This window comes from Bos grunniens, chromosome 29 (assembly GCF_055505025.1).
Source record: "Bos grunniens cultivar Pamir isolate PY7600 chromosome 29, Bosgru_T2T1.0, whole genome shotgun sequence".
Lineage (NCBI taxonomy): Eukaryota > Metazoa > Chordata > Mammalia > Artiodactyla > Bovidae > Bos > Bos grunniens.
In genome coordinates, this window is record NC_141193.1 from 19,253,435 (window position 1) to 19,272,800 (window position 19,366).

A 19,366-nucleotide genomic window follows, 5' to 3' on the forward strand; every position below is an offset into this window, starting at 1 on the left:
CTCAGCCAGCAGCTTTGTGGATTCTACTGACTCCCTCAGCAGGAAGTCCTGGCTTGCCGAGTTTCTAGCGCCTGTAACAATTAGGAGTGTAGGACAAAGGGGACCCTTCCTTCCTAGCTCCAACCCATCCTTCCATCAATGAGAGAGAGTTTGAGCAACATACTTTGTTCAAGTCTTCTGAGATACTAGCATCTCGATAGGGTAAGTTTTCTTAGGGGCCAGTAAGGATTTTCCAGGGACAGGTAACTCCAGAGACAGTCACTAGCCACGGCTATTTTGCTGTCTCTGTTGACCTGAAGGACTAAAGGCGCCTCCTCTGTTGTTCCAGGCAGTCCGACATCTGCCCTTTGGGTGCTGGCCAGAATCTTCAGCCTTTTCTGCCCACTCCTAGACACTCCTAGTAAGTTCGTGAGGACGTTAGCAGTCAGGAAGGATTATCTCTGCAGTCTTCTGCTTGGAGGACAGGGGGGTGGAAAGGGTGATGGCTGACCACTGAGCTTTCCAGTCATCCCTCTCTGATCCAGCTTCATCACTCTCCAGATCATGGTCGGGTTGCTTTTTAAAAGAAGCCCTGTGGTTCTAATGGGCCGATGATGAAATGTAGACCTGGATTTAAGCACCATGGAAAGTAATCTGAAGCCTTCTTTTCTTTTTCCGTGAGCTTATCTGTTTCTTGTAAGCTTTCATAGTATGATCCTCCTTTCTCTCAGAAATATCCTCATGACAATAAAATATTTGTGGGTGAAATGGCATGTTGCCTAGGATTAGCCTTACTGTTCTCCTGTGTGTGTGTGTGTGTGTGTGTGTGTGTGTGTAGGGGAGATGAAGTAAAAACTGATAGTGTTGGTGGATTTTAAATATGGATTTATTACACTATTCTCTCTCCCTTGGTCTATGTTTAAAAATAAACCATAGGGGCTTCCCTAATGGCTCATTGATAAAGAATTCGCCTGCCACGATGGCAGGAGACATGGGTTCTATCCCTGGTCTGGGAAGATCCCACATGCCTTGGAGCAACTAAAGCCCGTGAGCCACGACTTCTGAGCCCACGCGCCCTAGAGCCCATGCTTCACAACAAGAGAAGCCTCTGCGATGAGAAGCCTGTGCACCGCGCCTGGAGAGTAGCCCCTGCGTGTCACAGCTAAAGAAAAGTCTGTGCAGCAATGAAGACCCAGCACAGCCAAAAATAAATAAAAAACATTTAAAAATTAAACCCTATGAGGGGTAGACACTACCTATCCACAGACCTCTTTTGAACAGGGCGTCGGTTGAGTGACTTTACCCAGTGTGATTATACTAGTGGCAAACCTGAGAGCCCATAGATTTTGACCAACAAGCCAAGGCAAGCCCGGTGCACGCCCTACTGTGTCTGTTCTCCCGCCTTAAAAATCTTCTCTTTCCACTTGTGACAATTGTCCTTTTTTCTTCTCCGGTTGAATGAGGTTTCTTCTTGGTCCTTTCACTTTAAGAAACCTATTTCAACCAGACTTTATGTAACGAATTAACCTTATATTATGTGCACAGTTGCACATCAGGGTGACTTAGGGGTGCGTGCAGACAGGGAAGGAGGCCAGGTTGTCATCTATCCTGTGTCACTTTGTATGAAAGGAAGGAAGCCTCACAACCCTTAGTTCCAAGAAAGGACAGGATTACAGACAGTTCTGTAAATAGCTTTTAATTATGTCTTTATGGGGTGAGCCATACGAAATCTTGGATTTCTTTGATCTGGGAATGGTTTTATTTAATTTTTTTTGAGCTTTTATTGGTGTGTAGTTGACTTACGCTGTTGTGTTGGTTTCTGCTGTACAGCTGAATGAATCAGTTATGCATATAGTCACATCCACTCTTCTCTGGATTCTTTCTGCATATAGGTCATGACACAGTATTGGTGGTAGAGTTCCCTGTGCTATATAGTGGGTCCTTATTAGTAAGCTGCTTTGTACGTAGTAGTGTGTATATGTCAATCCCAGCCTTCTAGTTTACTGCTCTCCCCAGAGTTTGTTTTTTTTTTTTTTTTACTTGCTTGTGCCTCAGCTTGCAGGCTGTTAGTCCCTGATCAAGGATTGAACCTAGGTCCTTGGTGGTAAAAGCAGAGTTTCTAACCACTGCCTCAATGTATCAGATTTTCAAATTGAGGAATAAAAGTCCCATTTGCTTTGTCTTAGCTGCAGAAATTTATCTCTTGGATTTCTGATTTCTCTTGGATTTCTGGAGCAACTAAAGCCTATGAGCCACAACTACTGAGCCCACGCTCATTCCAGTTTCCAGCAGCAGCAGAACAGAATGAAAAGACTGTAGATGTGAGTCGAAAGATGAGAGTTTAAGCCAAGTTCTTGATCTCTTGCAGTCCTGGTTTCCTCATCTGTGAGGTGGAGGTCCCGTAATACTTTCCTAGCCCTGCTCCTCCCCACCCTACCCCCACCCCACGCCACTTCATGTGGCGAGGATATTGGGGAAAGGTCTTGGTGGACTGTAGTAGTTTTCAGATGTAAGGCGTATCATGCATTCTCAGTGTTTCTCTCCTGCTGCTATTGATGAGGACAGTACCCTCCTCCCATGGGTGGTGTAGTCGGCCATTCCGGTGGCTGCATACGAATGGAACATGCACCTTGGATTTCTAATCATCACCTAACCCTCGGGTCCCAGATGTTCCCATCTTCCTGCCATTTTTGTGAGGAGGGGGAGAGGAGGAACCTCTCAGGTCAGCAAGGCTATTTGTCTTGAATGGAATCAACTTCTGGAATCAACGCCACTTCAAGCTTAGATTCTGGGTACCATTGTTGATACAAGCCATTCAGTTTCAAACAACTTTAAAGAATGATAGGAAAAGTCAAGTGAGTTGGGTTCTTGCCATTGAGCAGGCCTTAACTTTGAGTTCCGTATGAGTGAATTGAAACCCTTGTTTTGCGTTTGACTTAAAACATCCTTGAGGTGTGTAAGCTTTTGTTTAGGACGAGGTCACAGTGATCGACAAGCAGATGTTTCTCTGTGTTGAAAAAGGCCACAGCTCGTTGTGTCCCTCCTGATTCACTGAAAGCTGTCTGTTCATTTCTACTCCAATACTCTGCAGTCTTGATTGGACAGAGTTTGGGACTGTTACTTACTCTCCATCTTCTGTACAACTCTCCTCTCAGAAACATGGGTGATTCTTATAAACATTAACTCAGATTTGGGGTCCTAGGGAATATTCCCTGGGTCAGAAAGAAGGCTGAACACTGAAGAACCGATGCTTTCAAACTGTGGTGCTGAAGAAGACTCAGCACCTTGAAAGTCCCTTGGACAGCAGGGAGATCAAACCAGTCAATCCTAAAGGACATCAGTCCTGAATATTCATTGGAAGAACAGAAGCTGAAGCTCCAATACTTTGGCCACCTAATGTGAAGAGCTGGCTCACTGGAAAAGACCTTGATGCTGAGAAAGATCGAGGGCAGGAGGAGAAGGAGATGACAAATACGAGATGGTTGGATGGCATCATCGCCTCAATGGACAGGAGTTTGAGCAAATTCCAGGAGATTATGTAGGACAGGGAAGCCTGGCCTGCTGCAGTGCATGGACTTGCAGAGTTGGACAAAATTTAGTGACTGAACAACAGTAGAAATCTAATATACTTGTAATATGGTTGTTTCATAAGTATATTTAGAGTCTCCACTATATCATCTTACTATATATTTCCAGGTCAAGCTAACATTTTGAGACAAATGTGTTATTGCAATTTAAGATTTTGCCATTGGAGAAGGAGATGGCAACCCACTCCAGCATTCTTGCTTGGAGAATTCCATGGACAGAAAAGCCTGGCAGGCTGTAGCCCATGGGGTTGCAAAGAGTTGGACACAACTAAGCAACTAACACACGTTGCAGTTATTGGGCTTCCCTGATGACTTAGTGGTAAAGAGTCTGCCTGCCAATTCAGGGGACAGGAGTTTGATCCTTGAGTCAGGAAGATCCCCCAGAGAAGGAAATGTCAGCCCACTCCAGTATTCTTGCCTGGGAAATCCCACGGAAGAGCCTGGTGGCCTGCAGGTCATGAGGTCGCAAACAGTCAAACACGACTTAGTGACTAAACAACAACCACCACAATTACAATTATCAGCACAGAGGCAGTTTTAGTACTTGTCCATAAAATACATTTAGTTAACTTCTGTGGAGCCTCGATTACTTTCTAGGTGCTATTGCTAACGTTAGAAATATTTTTGGTTCCTAATGCAAATGTATTGTAATAGGTAATGAGACAAAGTATGGTAAGCATAGCAAAGGTGCCTGCTTGGGCTAAACCATGTCACCTTCTCCACCTGTGCAATGATTTTATTGTTGGTGATTATCATTGACAGAACTGGCATGGACATAAATGAGCAACTTAGAGGACTTTTTTGCATTCATATTCTACACGATAAGAGTTTAATATTTTATATTAATATCCTCTTTTGAATGTGATTATTCATCATCATTTAAATGGAACCCCTGTGCTACTGAAAAATGCAATCCTGCCTGATTGTCCACTCACTTACAGAGGAGTTTAGATTTTTTTTTTAACCCCAAATTGTACACTTTTAAGAAAATAGATGAAGCTCTGACATTCCTGTCTGAGTCCTTTGGGCCCAAGGACTGTGATACGCCTTCCTCCGAGCTCATCAAGGGCAGGTGTCCCGAATGTGGGGTTGACTTTCCCCAGCTGGGCTGTGAGCACCTTTTCAAGAGATCTGGCACTTTGAATCCCCACCCTGGGGCGCAGCCCTTGAGTGCCGTGCAGCTGCAGCTGATGGCATGTAGATCAGGCTTTTGAAGATGGCGTCAAGGTGGGCAGGCACAAGTAAGTGTAGCTGCTTCCCTTGGAGAGAATTAAGCCAGAACCCAGAAGTGCCAGCTCCCAGACAGGAAGCAGAAACCTGTGTGGGGTGTTGTCAGCCTAGAGTCGTGCACACCATCCTGGCACCTGACTGCCCAGGCTTTCCTGTTGAGAAGTTCCTGGGGCCTTCTTGCCAGTCTCATCCTTCAGTTCCAGTTCACAGAATCATCACTGCCCATCCATTTGGCCTGGCTCTCATCTTCCACATGTGCTGTCCTGGCCAGTTTCTGCCATCCGTAGAGTCCTTTTCATCGAGTTATAAATCCAGTGGCAGGAACAGACACACACAACAGAACCCACACAGTTCAAGTTCATGGATTCGTGTTGGATGGGGGCAAAGGGAAGGAGAGTCGATTCGTATTCGGAAGACAGTGAATTCATCCGGCCTTTGTTGATTGACTCCTGTGTTTCGGTCAGAAGCCATACTCTTGGTTAAATAAAGAGTCCTTTTCTCTGAATCAAACTGACTTCCACTCTGAGGGGAGACTTCCTGGACCTGTCCCATAGCTGTTCTGGGGCGAGGAGAGAGGGGATGGGGGGAGGCACTAATGTCTTTCTTGGTGACTCATTTGATGATTACTCCATTGTTCAAAGGGCTGGATGTTATGTAATCAACATTTTATCCCCTCCCCCCACTTTTCCCCCTGTAACAATCTGGGATTTTCCATCATTTTGTCAGTCTTCCTGGCGGCATGTTGATTTTTCCACTAGGTTTTTTTGGGCATGGCCCAAAGCAACCCAAACTCTCTGCTCCCTGGAACTTCAGATCCCCCTCGGTGCAGGGCCTGGGAGAACCATGGCTGTGAACCCTCCTGTTCTTCCAGGGCAAGAGGGCTGACACTGGGCGGTTTCCTGACAACCTGGCTCAGAGCAAACTATGGGAAAGTGCTGCCTGCCCTTTTTTCTCACCTCACAATTTCCATTCGTTTTGACGTTCAGAAGCAATAAATTTGCTTCTTTTTTCAGTGGTCATCAGTTGTCATTTTTTTGTCCCTCCTTTATGTTTCCATTTTATCCAGCCAGTAACACATTGTGTATATCCAGGGAACTTTTTGGACTTCCCAGGTGGCTCTAGTGGTAAAGAACTTGCCTGCCAATGCAGGAGACCTAAGAGTCGCAGGTTTGATCCCTGCATGGGGAAGATCCCCTGGAGGAGGGCATGGCAACCCCCTCCAGTATTCTTGCCTGGAGAATCCCATGGACAGAAGAGCTTGGTGGGTTACAGTCCATGGAGTCACAAAGACACGACTGAAGTGACTTAGCCTACTGGGAACTTTTTAACCAGACAGGTTTTAGAGATGGCTGGTGGAGGAACTTCTCAGTGGCCCTGCCTGGAACTCAGCCATTTTATGTCTGTTTCACATGAAACATGGGGGAATAGGAGGGCTTCTGTAAATGACTGCAGTGAAGTGCATTGATGTCTGAAGGTCACAGGACAGCTCGTAGGAATCCTCAAGTCATTTCTTTTTCGATTTTTGTTGGAAATTGTGCCTGAGGTGGATTTGGAGGACTTACAACTTGAACCATAGCTGCATGTCTTGGCTTTGAACATGGTCTGCAAGTACAAGAGGGATTGGCTACAGCAGAGATGAAGGTACATGCGACAGTAGCAGAGGACCCGTGGGTGACTCTACAGATGTTGCATCTCACTCCTCTCCACCGCCTGCATAAATCAGGTTTATAGCTGTTGTCTACTCTATGCACTTCACATCTGCCCACTTGAATTTTTCTGCAGAGCCACCTTCGTAGGCAAAGCCACCATCATCTCTCACCACAACTAATGCAAGAGCTTTTTAACAAGTCTTCCTTCACCCATTCAGAAATACCTCCTAAACCCTATGGGGCAGCTAAGAAAGAGTTTTTTCCCCCATTTTTAAAAATTGTGGTAAAAATGAATATAACATAAAACTTAAACCAACTCAACCATTTTTAAGTTACAGTTTGTGCATGCATGCTAAGTCACTTCATTTGTGTCTGATTCTTTGAGACCCCATGGACTGTAGCCTGCCAGGCTCCTCTGACCATGGCATTCTCCAGGTGAGAATGCTAAAGTGGGTTGCCATGCCCTCTTCCAGGGGATCTTCCGACCAAGGGATCAAACCTGTGTCTCTTATGTCTCTTGCGTTGGCAGGCGGGTTCTTTATCAGTAGCGCTATCTGGGAAGCCCAAATTCCAGTTTAGTGGAATTAAATACATCCATGTTGCCATCACCACTATATACCTCCAGAACTGTTTTCATCCATAGAACTGAAACTCTGTTCCCAAGACACAACTCCCCACCTCCTCCACCCCATTCCCTCCGCCTTCCAGTCCCTGGCAGCTACTAATCTACTTGCTGACTCTATAAATTTGTACCTCATATAATCTGTCTTTTTCATGACTGACTTATTTCATTTACCATAATGGGAAGTCTCATCCATGTTGCAATGTGTGTTAGAATTTCCTTCCTTTCTAAGGCGGAATGATATTGCATCATATGTATATACTATTGGTGCATTTTGCTTATCCTTTCATCTGTTGATGGACAGTTGACTGCCTCCACATTTTCGTTCTTATGAATAACGCTGCTATGAACATAGGTATACAAATATCTCCTCAAGACTTTGCTGTCAACTTTTCTAGGTATATGGTGGTTTAGTCGCTAAGTTGTATCTGACTCCTACAACCCCATGGACTGTAGCCTGCCAGACTCCTCTGTCCATGGGATTCTCTAGGCAGAAATATTGGAGTGGGTTGCCATTTCCATCTCCAGGGGATCTTCCTCACCCAGGAATCGAACTTGAGTCTCCTTCACTGCAGGCAGATTCTTTACTGACTGAGTTATGAGGGATATAGAGAATGCCTAAAACTCGACAAAAAAAGGCAAATAACTCTATTAATGCTTGAATAGACATTTCTCCAAAGAAGATACACAAGTGGCCAGTAAGCGGATGGAAAGATGCTCAACATCACTAGTCATGAAGGAAATGCACATCAGAACCACAGTGTGATACCACTTGGTGCGTGTTAGGATGGCTGCTGAGGGCTGGCAGGGAGGCGGGACTGTGCGCTGTGCTGTTGTCCAGTCACTCAGTCGTGTCTGACTCTTTGTGACCCCATGGGCTGTAGCCTGCCAGGCTCCTCTGTGCATGGAATTCTCCAGGCAAGAATACTGGAATGGCTTGTCATTTCCTCCTCCAGGGAGTCTTCCACACCCAGGGATTGAACCTGTAACTCTTGGGTCTCCTGCGCCGGCAGGTGGCTTCTTTACCACCAGGCCACCTGGGAAGCCCAGTGGTGCAGGAAGCACTGTGGTGACAGGATAAAATCCTACAGCCACTGTGAGGAACACAGGATGGCAGCTCCTTGAAAAATGAAAAATAGAATTATCATAGGGACTTCCCTGGTGGTCCAGTGATAGACTCCTTACTTCCAGTGCATGGGGAGGTTTCCTGGTTGGGAAACTAAGATCCCACGTGCTGTGCAGTGAGACAGGACAAAAAAAAGAATTACTGCAAGGTGATCCTTCTTCAGACAAAATATAATCGTGTCATTCCTCTGCAGGCAACCCTCAGTGCCTTTCTGTCTTACTTAGGATACAGTTATAAATTCCTGCACACCCTCCTCACTTACCTTTTCAGCCTCCTCTCCAGCTGCTGTCCCCCAGTCACTGTGCCGCAGCTGCACTGACCATTTCGATACTAAAGCAACTGAGGTTCTCTTCGCCCATCTCAGAATCTTCAGCTGTGCTATTCACTTCACTTAGTATCTCAGTCCTCTAATATCAGTGCTCATAAGGGTTACCTGGATTCTGTGTTGAAAATGGATTTCCGGGCTCCGCCCCCTCAGAGGTTGTAATTCAGGAGGTCTGGGTGGGGCTGAGTTCCCAGGTGATGCTGATCTGGGGACCACACATTCAGAACCACTGGTCTGGAATAATTTTCTTAATTATCCTTCAGATCCCAGGTCAAACATCTGTGTTCTGAAGGAGGCTTTTGCTGATTCCTCCAGACCTAAAGGGCACTATTATGGGTTAACACTTCATCTCCTACTCCTGTGAAGCCCTGTTGACGTTGTATTTGAAGTTTAATTGTGCAAATAGATTTTTACTAACTGATTTCCCTGCTGGAACCTGATACCAAGCTCCATCAGGGTGGGAATCATTTCTGTCTTGTTCACTGTTCTTTCTCTAATCTCTTGCATGTAGCAAGGGCTAAAGAATTATTTATCCAATGAATACTCTTATTTCTTTTTCAGAGGTAACAGCAAGTGTGCAGAAACATTAATATTCTCAGTGAATGTGAAGGATGAATAGAGGCTATGGGGAACTGGTAGAGCTATTCAGAAAGAATTGACGTATTTTGTCAGAGATACAGACATTCAAGGCAAGAGTCGGGAATTTTTTTTTTTTTTTACAGACCCTACCACATTATGGAAAGCCCCCCAAATTTTACCTGCCCTGGTGACGATGCTACTACAGTTATTTCTCAGCTTGCCTCCTTCAGCCCATTCATGCTCTATTATATTTTATGGGTGGTTAACTACCTATTTAGTTTCATTTTTAAAATTGAGGTATAACTGACATGTATTTATTACTTTCAGGTGCACAGCATAATGATTTGATATTTGTGTATATTGCAGAACGATCACCACCATCAGTCTAGCTGACATCCATCATCTTTTTCATTTTTGTTTGTATTCATATGATATTTTTTGCCTTGCAGATATGGAATGTGCAGATGTCCCGCTCTTAACTCCTAGCAGCAAAGAAATGATGTCTCAGGCCTTGAAAGCTACTTTCAGTGGTTTCTCTAAAGAGCAGCAACGTCTGGGAATTCCAAAAGGTAGGTTTTGTAGTTGGAAGGAGAGAGGATGGACCAGACTTTGAGATACAGTTGGTTTTCTCACCTGTTGGTTGAGATGGACACTTACTCACCACCCTCAATCAGCAGCCATAGACTGGGACAGACATCTGTTGGAACAAGCATAGACACGTGCTGATGCTCCCTGATCTCCCAGGCTTGTCCCTGCCATCTTGGTCTTAGGGCAGTGGCGCCCAAACTTGTTTGAACATTAGATAGTGGATCTTCAGAAAATTCCACAGTCCAGGCCAGATCCCAGACCCATTAAGTCACAATTGCTGGTAGCATCAGTAATTGTAAAGCTCAAGTAACTCTGTTGTACAGACAAGTTTGGAAGGCATGGTCTTGGTGTCATTCTGGCTGCCATTAGATGAACTCCATGAGCTACAGTTCTGGGAATTTACTCTTTTCCATGTCCTTTGGTGAAATGCGTTTATACTTGGGTATCTCCTCAGGGCATTCCAGGTGGCGCTGGTGGTAGAGAACCTGCTCGCCAATGCAGGAGACGTAAGAGACGCAGGTTCGATCCCTGGGTCGAGATCTCACGGAGGAGGGCATGGCAACCCACTCCAGTATTCTTGCCTTGGAGAATCCCATGGACACAGAAGCCCGGTGGGCTGTGGTCCACAGGGTTGCAAAGAGTCAGACACAACTGAAGCGACTTAGCACACACACGTTCTCCTCTGAAAGGGTTTATTCGGGAATGTAAAGGGAAGTGACTTGAGTGGTCAGAAAGGAAAAATGACTGGGGAAGACTTAAGCCTTGACCAAGTGGCATTTCCCGAGCAACTAGGAGCAGAAGGAACACGTTTCTATTGAGTAAGAGAAATAGAGGCTGCCTTTGCACCCAGCCAGAGCTACTGTTGCGGGAGCGGCTTCCACCCTGCCAGAGCTACTGTTGTGGGAGCGACTTCCACCCTGCCAGACACAGGCCTCAGGGAGATTCCTCGAATGAATCTGTCCACCTATTCACATATTCTGCTTTCCCACAAACCTCCGCTGACAGCAGAGCCCAGTCATAAAGCAGAATAAAGTGAGTTCTGACCATCCACTTTTCCATCATCTTATCACGTCATCTTCTGGACTGCAGGGGAGAACACTGAGAGGAGGTAGGAGGTGGGCTATAGGCACCACACCCTGCCGTCATCTGAGTGCGGTCAGTGCCGTGAGCTGGTGTAGTCATGTTAAACCAGGGCCACGCGTGAAGGTTATGTGTCGTCTGTTCTACATGGCCCCTCAATGGAGGACCTGTCTTACGTATATATTTTGCAGGTTATCTGGTATAATACAGGTGCCCAATAACATTGTTGGGCTTCCCTGGTTGCTCAGTGGTAAAGAATCTGCCTGCAATGCAGGAGACCCGGGTTCAGTCCCTGGGTTGAGAAGATCCTCTAGAGAAGGAAATGGCTACCCACTCCAGTATTCTTGCCTGGGAAATCCCATGGACAGAGGAGCCAGGTGGGCTACAGTCCATGGGATTGCAAACAGCTGGACACGACTGAGCCACTGACACACACACAGTAATGTTACTACTAAGTATCACTTGAATGGCGCACTGCTACTAATTGCTGTGATTACTGTAGTTGGCCCTCCTCATCCAAGGGTTCCATATTGGCAGATTCAGACAACCACAGATCCAATTCTGTTGGCTGAATCTGGGGATGCCAGAACCCACAGACACAGAGGGCTGAGTGTGCCCTACCCTTTTATATACATAAGGGAACATGCACCTTCCCAGATTTTGGTATCTGGGAGGGGGTCCTGAAACCAATCACATTGGATATGCAAGGACAGCTATACTAACCATCATTAACTAAGATAAGAATAATTAAGCATAATGGCCACAAGTAAATTACGTGAGTAAGTGCAGGGAGAGGTGAGTGTAATGTCCAGAGCACACTTGACTTTGTCGTTGTTGCTGTTAAAGGAGTCATTTGTTCCCTTGTCCCAGGTTTAATAAAGTCTGATGGAAATAAGGCAGGGAGAGAGGAGACTCCTGGAACCTGTTGGAAGGTTCCATGGGTGGAGAATACTCTTTGTTACTTTTTGGCTGATGGCAGTGATTAGCTAACTGGTGGGAGGGAGAAGATGGGGCTGACCTGGATGCAGGGAGGAGGGTTGGGAGGAGGGTTATAGAAGATACTCCATTAGGCCTTCCTCATTCCGTGAATCCGAGAACGTCTCAGTGAAGGTCGGGTGCGTTCGTGTAGTCTCCGAGGCTCAGGGAAGAGTTGAGACCCTGATCTGCTGGGGCATCATCTGATCTCTTCCCACAGATCCCCGGCAGTGGACAGAGACCCATGTTCGGGACTGGGTGATGTGGGCTGTCAACGAGTTCAGCCTGAAGGGTGTGGACTTCCAGAAGTTCTGTATGAACGGGGCAGCCCTCTGCGCACTGGGGAAAGACTGCTTTCTCGAGCTGGCCCCAGACTTCGTTGGGGACATCTTGTGGGAACACCTGGAGATCCTGCAGAAAGGTAAATGCATGAGGACAGGGTGGGGTAGGGGAGGTGGGGCCTGCACGGGGCAGCTTCCAGAATCGACTGGGGAGCGGGGTGCCACGTCGAGGTCATCATCTGGGCGTCCAGCCACAGCACATACAGTCTGTGGAGACTGCCGTATGGTGCCTGGTAGGGAGCAGGTGCTCCATAAATGTTAATTTCTTTAATGTTTATTTATTTTTAATTGATTAATTCTTGGTTTATAATATTGGTTTGATTTCTGTCACACATCAACATGAATTAACCATAGGTGTACACATGTCCCCTCCCTCTTGAGTCTCCCTCCCACCTCCCGCCCATTCCTGTCCCTCTAGGTTATTCCAGAGCCCCAGTTTGAGTTCCCAGAGTCCTACAGCAAATTCCCATTGGCTATCTATTTAAATATATTAGTGTATATGTGGATGCCTCCACTTTTCATCTTTACCTCCTAAAGCTTCTCGGTTTGCAAAGTTCTAGTCTCAGTCCTTATCTTAGACTCATGTACTGCTTGAACAAGCAGTGCCCACAACCAGCAAAAGAGTATTTCTTTCCTTTCTTTCTATTTTTTTTTTTTTTTGGCAATCGTGAAACACACTCCCCTGATCCATGGCCACATCCAAGCTCAGTGTTTCAGAGCTTCCTAATAAGCAGTCTTCTCTGCCCACTAACGGGATTGGAATTGCAGTCGTGAGGTACACCTTTTCCATCTGAAGCAGAAGCCAGGGTTATGTCAGGACGTCGTGTTGCAACCTTGTAATGACATGGCCTCTCCTACCAGCCTCTTCCAACCTTTTTGGACTGAGTGACTCATGCACCACAGTCCGGGCTGAGTATAGAAACAGCAGCAGGCGGCAAACTTGGGTGTTTTTGCGCTTATTTTTCTGAATTTCTTCTTAAAATAAATTGCAGTTACCAGCAGTCAGCAGTGCCCTCCAGCTGACTGTAAGCCTAGAAGCCCGTTGCCCTCTCTGACCCAGGCCCACCCTTTCCCTGTGGTCACCAGCTCCAACCCCTGGCACAGACGCGGGGGGCAGGGAGCAGAGCTCAGGCTTAGCACTTTTTATTCCATATAATACCTTCCTTTGTTTAAGGATATTTTCCATTCTGCAATGCCCAGGAGAGACCCAAATTAGACTCCTCTGGGCACAGAACTGTTACTCCACACCCCCCCCCTCCGCCCCGCGCTTTCTCCTCAGCAATAGCTGAAAAATAAATAAATAAGCAGAATTGAGAAGTAGGTGAATCTGGCCCAGGACTGCTGGGCGGCGGTACTGGCTTCCCTGAAGCCACGCCGTGATCTCAGCGTAACTGCACACAAACCACTCATAATGTGTTGACGTGAGCGCCTGTTTATAGAGGGAAAGGATACGGCAGGCTCAGAGCAGGTCTGATGCAAGCGTTGGCTTATAAACATGGCAGTGGACTCTATCAGACCGTGTCACCCAAATATATGCTTCCAAAGCACCGCTTCCCTCTCGTCAGCACCCCAGGGCAGCCAGGTGTTCTACGGTGTCTCAGTCGGCTCTGATCGGTTACAACTCATCTATACAGCATTTCCTTGTTTCCAAAGGGCTTGAAAATATGTTTTCTTTTTTTAAAATTATGAAATTATGATAACACATTTACAGGAGCCTTGGAAAATATAAGACAGAGGTACATGTAGCTCCACTACGTAATTATTTTTTAAGTAGATAAATTCAGATTTTTAGTTGGGGTTTCAATATCAAACTCTCAAAAATTAATAGGATGAATAGACAGAAAAGTTTGCACTGTGAACCAGTCCGTTTGGGTTCTCAAAGCAACCGTGGGACACAGGAAGGGCATGTCCTCTTAGAGTGAGCCCTTGTCTGTAAACTGAGGACAGGTCAGGTGGTTTCCTCAACATCACTTGTTTCCTTACACCTGGGTCTTTTCAGCCAAACTCCCCGTCCTGTGTTCTTTGTGTAGTGATACGGTCTCATGGAGGGGAGCTTCCGGCTTTGTTGTTACTCAGTCACCAAGTCACATCCGACTCTGTGACCCCATGGACTGCAGCACGCCAGGTCTCCCTGCCCCTCACCATCTCCCAGATCTTGCCCAAGTTCATGTCCATTGAATCGGTGAAGCCATCCATCCGTCTCATCCTCTGTCGTCTCCTTCTCCTTCTCCTTCTGCCTTCAATCTTTCCCAGCATCAGGGTCTTTTCCAGTGAATCGGCTGTTTACCTTCCTGCAGAGGAATCATACCAGTGAATTTAGGAGAATGAGAGAGTAATGGAGTGAGTGTGAGAACATCTCACCCATTTTCAAGGGAGACGAAGGACTGTGCTTCTTCAGATCCTCCAAGAGCTGAGCGTGATGTTTGTATTGAGGCTACAGCTTTTGTTCTGTGATTAAAGTAAGGCAACCCAGTGCAGAAAAAAACATAGCTGTTCTGGGTGGGGTGGCAGGCCAAAGGTACAGGGGATGTTTCAATCTGATAAGCTGCTGAAGCAGAGTTTAATCATTTTATCTCAGCTGGGAACTGTTTTTCTGTGCAGGCATGAACTTGTTTTCCCAGCAGTCTCTGCTCCCAACAAGCTATCAAATACCCGAGGAAAAACCCAAACCAGCCCCCTCTGTCTACATCTGATTCTTAAGTGAAATGTAATCCGACTGTTCCATACAGTAGTCAGGGGCTACCACCAGATTCCAGGGTCATTAGGGGATCTACAAGTTCACTTTCGTTCAGTGGAGAAGTTTCTCTTGCTTGGTTACCTTCCTCTGCGTTCTATCTCATTCCCGTGGAGCTTGGCACCAGGACAGAACTTTGGTTATGTGTCTTTTCTGTCATATTTCACCAAGTAGAATCACCCTACTAGTGTCTTATCTGGGCCTGAACTGGAAATCTGAGGGCAATGGAAAAAACACCAAATACCAGGTACCTGTTGGAAGAAGTGGGGGCTCTGAGATCTACCTGCTTGCACTTCCCTGGTGGTTCAGTGGTTGGAACTCCATACTTCTGGTGCAGGGGGCAGGGGTTCACTCCCTGGTTAGGGAACTAAGATCCCTGTGCGGTGCAGCATGGCCAAAAATAAATAAAATAGCAATAAGAATAATAAGAAAATAATAAAAATCTTCCTGCCTAAAAAGATTGCCCTGTGTTTCTGAAAAACGTTGGACCTGATCTGTTTGAATGTTGGCGACTGATTTTGGTAAACTCCCAAGGTGTCGGGAAGATCCCCTGGAGAAAGAAATGGCAACCCACTCCAGTATTCTTGCCTGGGAAATCCCATGGACAGAAGAGCTTGACAGTCGCAGAGTCGTACACGACTGAGCGACTAAACAACAACAATAAGATGTCTTCAAGCCTTGGAGGCTGGCGGCACACGCACGCATCAGAAAGAGGGTGGATGCCTTCCCAGCCCTTTGAGATTACTCATGGGCGTGCTTTCCAAGATATTAAATCCCCTTTTCCAGCTACTGAAATCATAAACTTAGCCATACTTTGGTGAGCTCATCTATAGACAAGGCTCCAGTCAGGGGAGGCTCAGACACTAGCTCAGTTAGGGAACATGCAGATTTTCTCTCAGAGGGACTGAGATCACTGTGGTCCTCGCCTCCAGGGTCCTCTTCTGCTGAGCACTGCTTGCATGCTGACCTCTTTGTTCCCTTCCTTCCTGGTCTGTTGCAGAGGATGTGAAGCCATACCAAGTTAATGGAGTCAACCCTCCCTACCCAGAGTCCCGCTATACCTCGGATTACTTCATTAGTAAGTTCCTTTTGGCTCCTCTTCTCTCTTCCTGCTCACTGTGATGGGAACTTAGGAAAGGAACCCTGTCCTAGGCCATCTCAGGCTCCTGCCTGGCAATTCTACAGAAAATAATAGCTCCGGACATGTAGATTCTTGGGGATTTCCCTGGTGGCCCAGTGGTTAAGACTTCATTACCATCCAAAGCAGGGGTGCAGGTTTGATCCCTAGTTGGGAAGCTAAGATGCCATGTGCCTCGTGGCCAAAAAACCAAAACGTAAAGCAGGAGAAATATTGTAACAAATTCAATAAAGTCTTGAAAAATGGTCCATATTAAAAAAAACCAAAACCTCAGAAAACATGTAGACACTTGCTTATTTGCTTTGTTATTCCTGCAAAGCACAAGGTTTCAGCCTGTTGCACGTTTTGCTCACCTGCGTGCTCCTACACTGGGGTCTTGCTGATATCTTCAGCGTGACAGATAGTCACAGAGAGACTGCGATTTGCTTCTCTCCAGTGGTCCTGTTTGACCCTGGGCCATGTGGTGGTCAACAGAAGTTCAGGTCAGGGATTTTGATCTTGTTCTTTCCTTTTTGCTAGAATGTGCAACAGTGTTCCCTTTGAACTGTGTTAGGGTTGGGAACATGCCCTTTCCTTCAGGGCATGCCCTGCAGCTTCAGGTTCTGTCTCTGAGCAGAAAGCCTTGTCCTCCTGGTGCCTGAACCCTCACCAGGCTGCAGGAATGGCCGGAGGAAGAGAATTAGTGTAGGGCTGTGCTTATCTGATGGCTTTGCTTTCAAAGGGTATCTTAAGTAGGTTTGTTTTCCCTTTATCGTTTTACTTTATTATGATCTGTATACTCACAACAACGATGAGTTTATTGTGTGCTAGAAAGGTTGGTTGTGTGCTGTCCTTGGATCTTCATCACAATGCCCTGGGGAAGATTGCCATCATCCCTATTTTAGAGATGAGAGAATTGAGTCAGAAAAGGGAAGTGTCTGTCAAGGGCCATGGCCCTTAAGTAGTGGAGCAAGATTGAAAACCCAGGCCCTTTTGACTTCAAGTATTTGTCTTTTATTCCCTGAAGTAGTCAGCTTGGTTAACGTCACGGGGCCGTTGTAAATGGGGAGGGAATAGCCTGTTTTCAGTACTCACCTCTCCTCTCTCCAATCGCACACTCTATGTTTCCAGGCTACGGTATCGAGCATGCCCAGTGCGTCCCTCCCTCGGAGTTCTCCGAGCCCAGCTTCATCACAGAGTCCTACCAGACTCTCCATCCCATCAGCTCAGAGGAGCTCCTCTCCCTCAAATATGAGAACGACTACTCCTCGGTCATCCTCCGGGACACTCTGCAGACGGACACCTTGCAGACTGACTACTTTGCCATCAAACAAGAAGTGGTGACCCCAGACAACATGTGCATGGGGAGGGCCAGTCGTGGTAGGTCACATTTCTGCTCTAGAAGTTTCTAAGAATTGCCTCACTGGGTGCATTTCCTAGGTTCCATTTTTTTTTTTCCTCCCTCACTCTTAGCCATGGGCATGCCTGAGTTTTTGCTTTTCTGTCTTAAAATGTCTAGCTGTTAAGAACTTTGTATCATGAAGTCTTAGCCGAGGCTTTATGATAACAAAGACTGTGGATCCATGGTGGAATTGAAATCCGGCAGGAAGACTGGTCACATTTCTTAGTTAGGTATGATATTTCACCAAATAATAATTTTAGGTGCTTTATTTTCCTTGAGAGGATTTTGCTTAAGGAGGACACAGTCACATAAAAATGATTCTGAGAACCCTCCCAGAGAGAATTGATCTCTGCGTCGTCCTGGTGTTCGAATATTCCTGAGTCGGACTACCCTTCCTGGCTTGGTGTCTGATGACCTCTGCTTCTCAGCCTGGGCTTCCCAACCTCCTGTGACTTCTTTGGTTTGGGAAGATAGAAGATGGTTAACCAACAGCTTATTTGGAACCAGTCATCAGCAGTGTGGTCTAAGTGTGTATTTAGCTAGAGGACCAGGGAAAGAGGTGGCCAGAAGCTTCCAAAACTAGATACTCTCTCTTACTGCCGTGACTCTTATGACAAAGGTAACATATTCACTGACAGTGAGCTACATGGTTCTAAGTAGAGCTGACTGACCTTAGAAAGCCAAAAAAGGTTAAATACCCTCAACTTTAAAGATTGGGACCTAAACACTCAGAGACACAACCCATCTAGTGACCTGTCCAGACTGTTTGCTCTGATAGAAGGACAGTCCTGTATAAAGACGGACTTGCTCATGGGAGAAGAACTAGCTGATTTTCTTTTTTTTTTAATATTCTGGATGTTACCTTTTATCCAAAATGAAACAGAAATAAGACATGATTTCAGATATTATAGAACTCTTCCTAAAATCAGAGTAAATTAGGTTTCAGAGAAAAGGGAACAGAAGCCCACAAATGTTAGGTAACACATTATTATTATTATTATTGAGTTCTAATTCAAATATACAGAAGCTTACCCAGGTTCCTGCCAGTCCTATAATCTACTTTTCTGCCAAATATTTGAAATGATGCTGCAGATCAGTCAACAGGAGAACTAGCTTGACTCTTCTGATGGATAAACTGGAAAGAGTTACAGACAGGAAGAGGAGCAGGAGGAAGTCTTTCCGAGTGGCCGGCCTCGCAGTGATGTCTGCTCAATGCTGACCCCGCTCCCTGTCCTGAGGCCTAGGCTCAGCTCCTTCGAGCGTCCAGGCTCCCACTTCCTCCCAGCAGGCCTGCGGAGGGGAAGTCCCAGCAGAATCGCAGCCTGTGATCTGCCTCCTAGGGACACGGGGTGTTTGTGTTTCAGACAGAAGGGGATGGGTGGGACCAGCTTTACCTTCCCCTTCTTTATTTTTGGATGCAGGTCTATTTAAATACTTACACTCACATGTGTACCTTTTTTCTCAGGCGGGTCACGGCAACAGAACGCCAGTCTTTCTTATGGGGCTTTCTGTGAGTGTGCAGTGAGGCTGTGCACGCGCGTGCACATGTGTGTAGCGGGGGTGCCCAGCGTGCTGTCACTTTGGGCAGGACTGTTGCCGGTGTGTGTGTGTGTGGGGGGGTGGTCCAGCATGCTGTCACTTTGGGCAGGACTGTTGCGGTGTGTGTGTGTGGGGGGGGGGGGGGGCCCAGCGTGCTGTCACTTTGGGCAGGACTGTTGCCGGTGTGTGTGTGGGGGGGCCCAGCGTGCTGTCACTTTGGGCAGGACTGTTGTCCTTGTGTCTGGCTTTGCTTTGTGTTACTGGCCTCTTCCCTCTCCTTCTCTTGGTTCCTGCGACCCCAGATGAATGATGGTGGGCCAGACGGTGAACTGCACAGAGAAACAGGAAGGCTTGCTCTCTGGCCTCATTCTCCTTTGCTCATACCAAGCATCTCACCACACAAACTTGGGGGCAGACCGTTTTGTTCACGGTTGCTTTTTTACGAGTGAGAAGTGCTGCAAACAGGACGTATTCCAGCGGGGTGATTGACTCT

The 19,366-nt window shown here is 46.5% G+C and overlaps 1 protein-coding gene across 7 annotated transcripts in view; it reads left to right on the forward strand.

The window, feature by feature from the left end:
* Nucleotides 1-19,366, forward strand: part of ETS1 (ETS proto-oncogene 1, transcription factor) — a 139,124-nt gene that overhangs the window by 91,115 nt on the left and 28,643 nt on the right. For all 7 annotated transcript variants that reach the window (XM_086383393.1, XM_086383391.1, XM_086383392.1 and 4 more), the window contains 4 exons: nucleotides 9,547-9,666; nucleotides 11,961-12,161; nucleotides 15,816-15,893; nucleotides 17,064-17,312. In XM_086383393.1, the coding sequence (XP_086239519.1) occupies nucleotides 9,547-9,666; nucleotides 11,961-12,161; nucleotides 15,816-15,893; nucleotides 17,064-17,312 (648 nt within the window). The remainder of the gene's footprint in view (nucleotides 1-9,546; nucleotides 9,667-11,960; nucleotides 12,162-15,815; nucleotides 15,894-17,063; nucleotides 17,313-19,366) is intronic.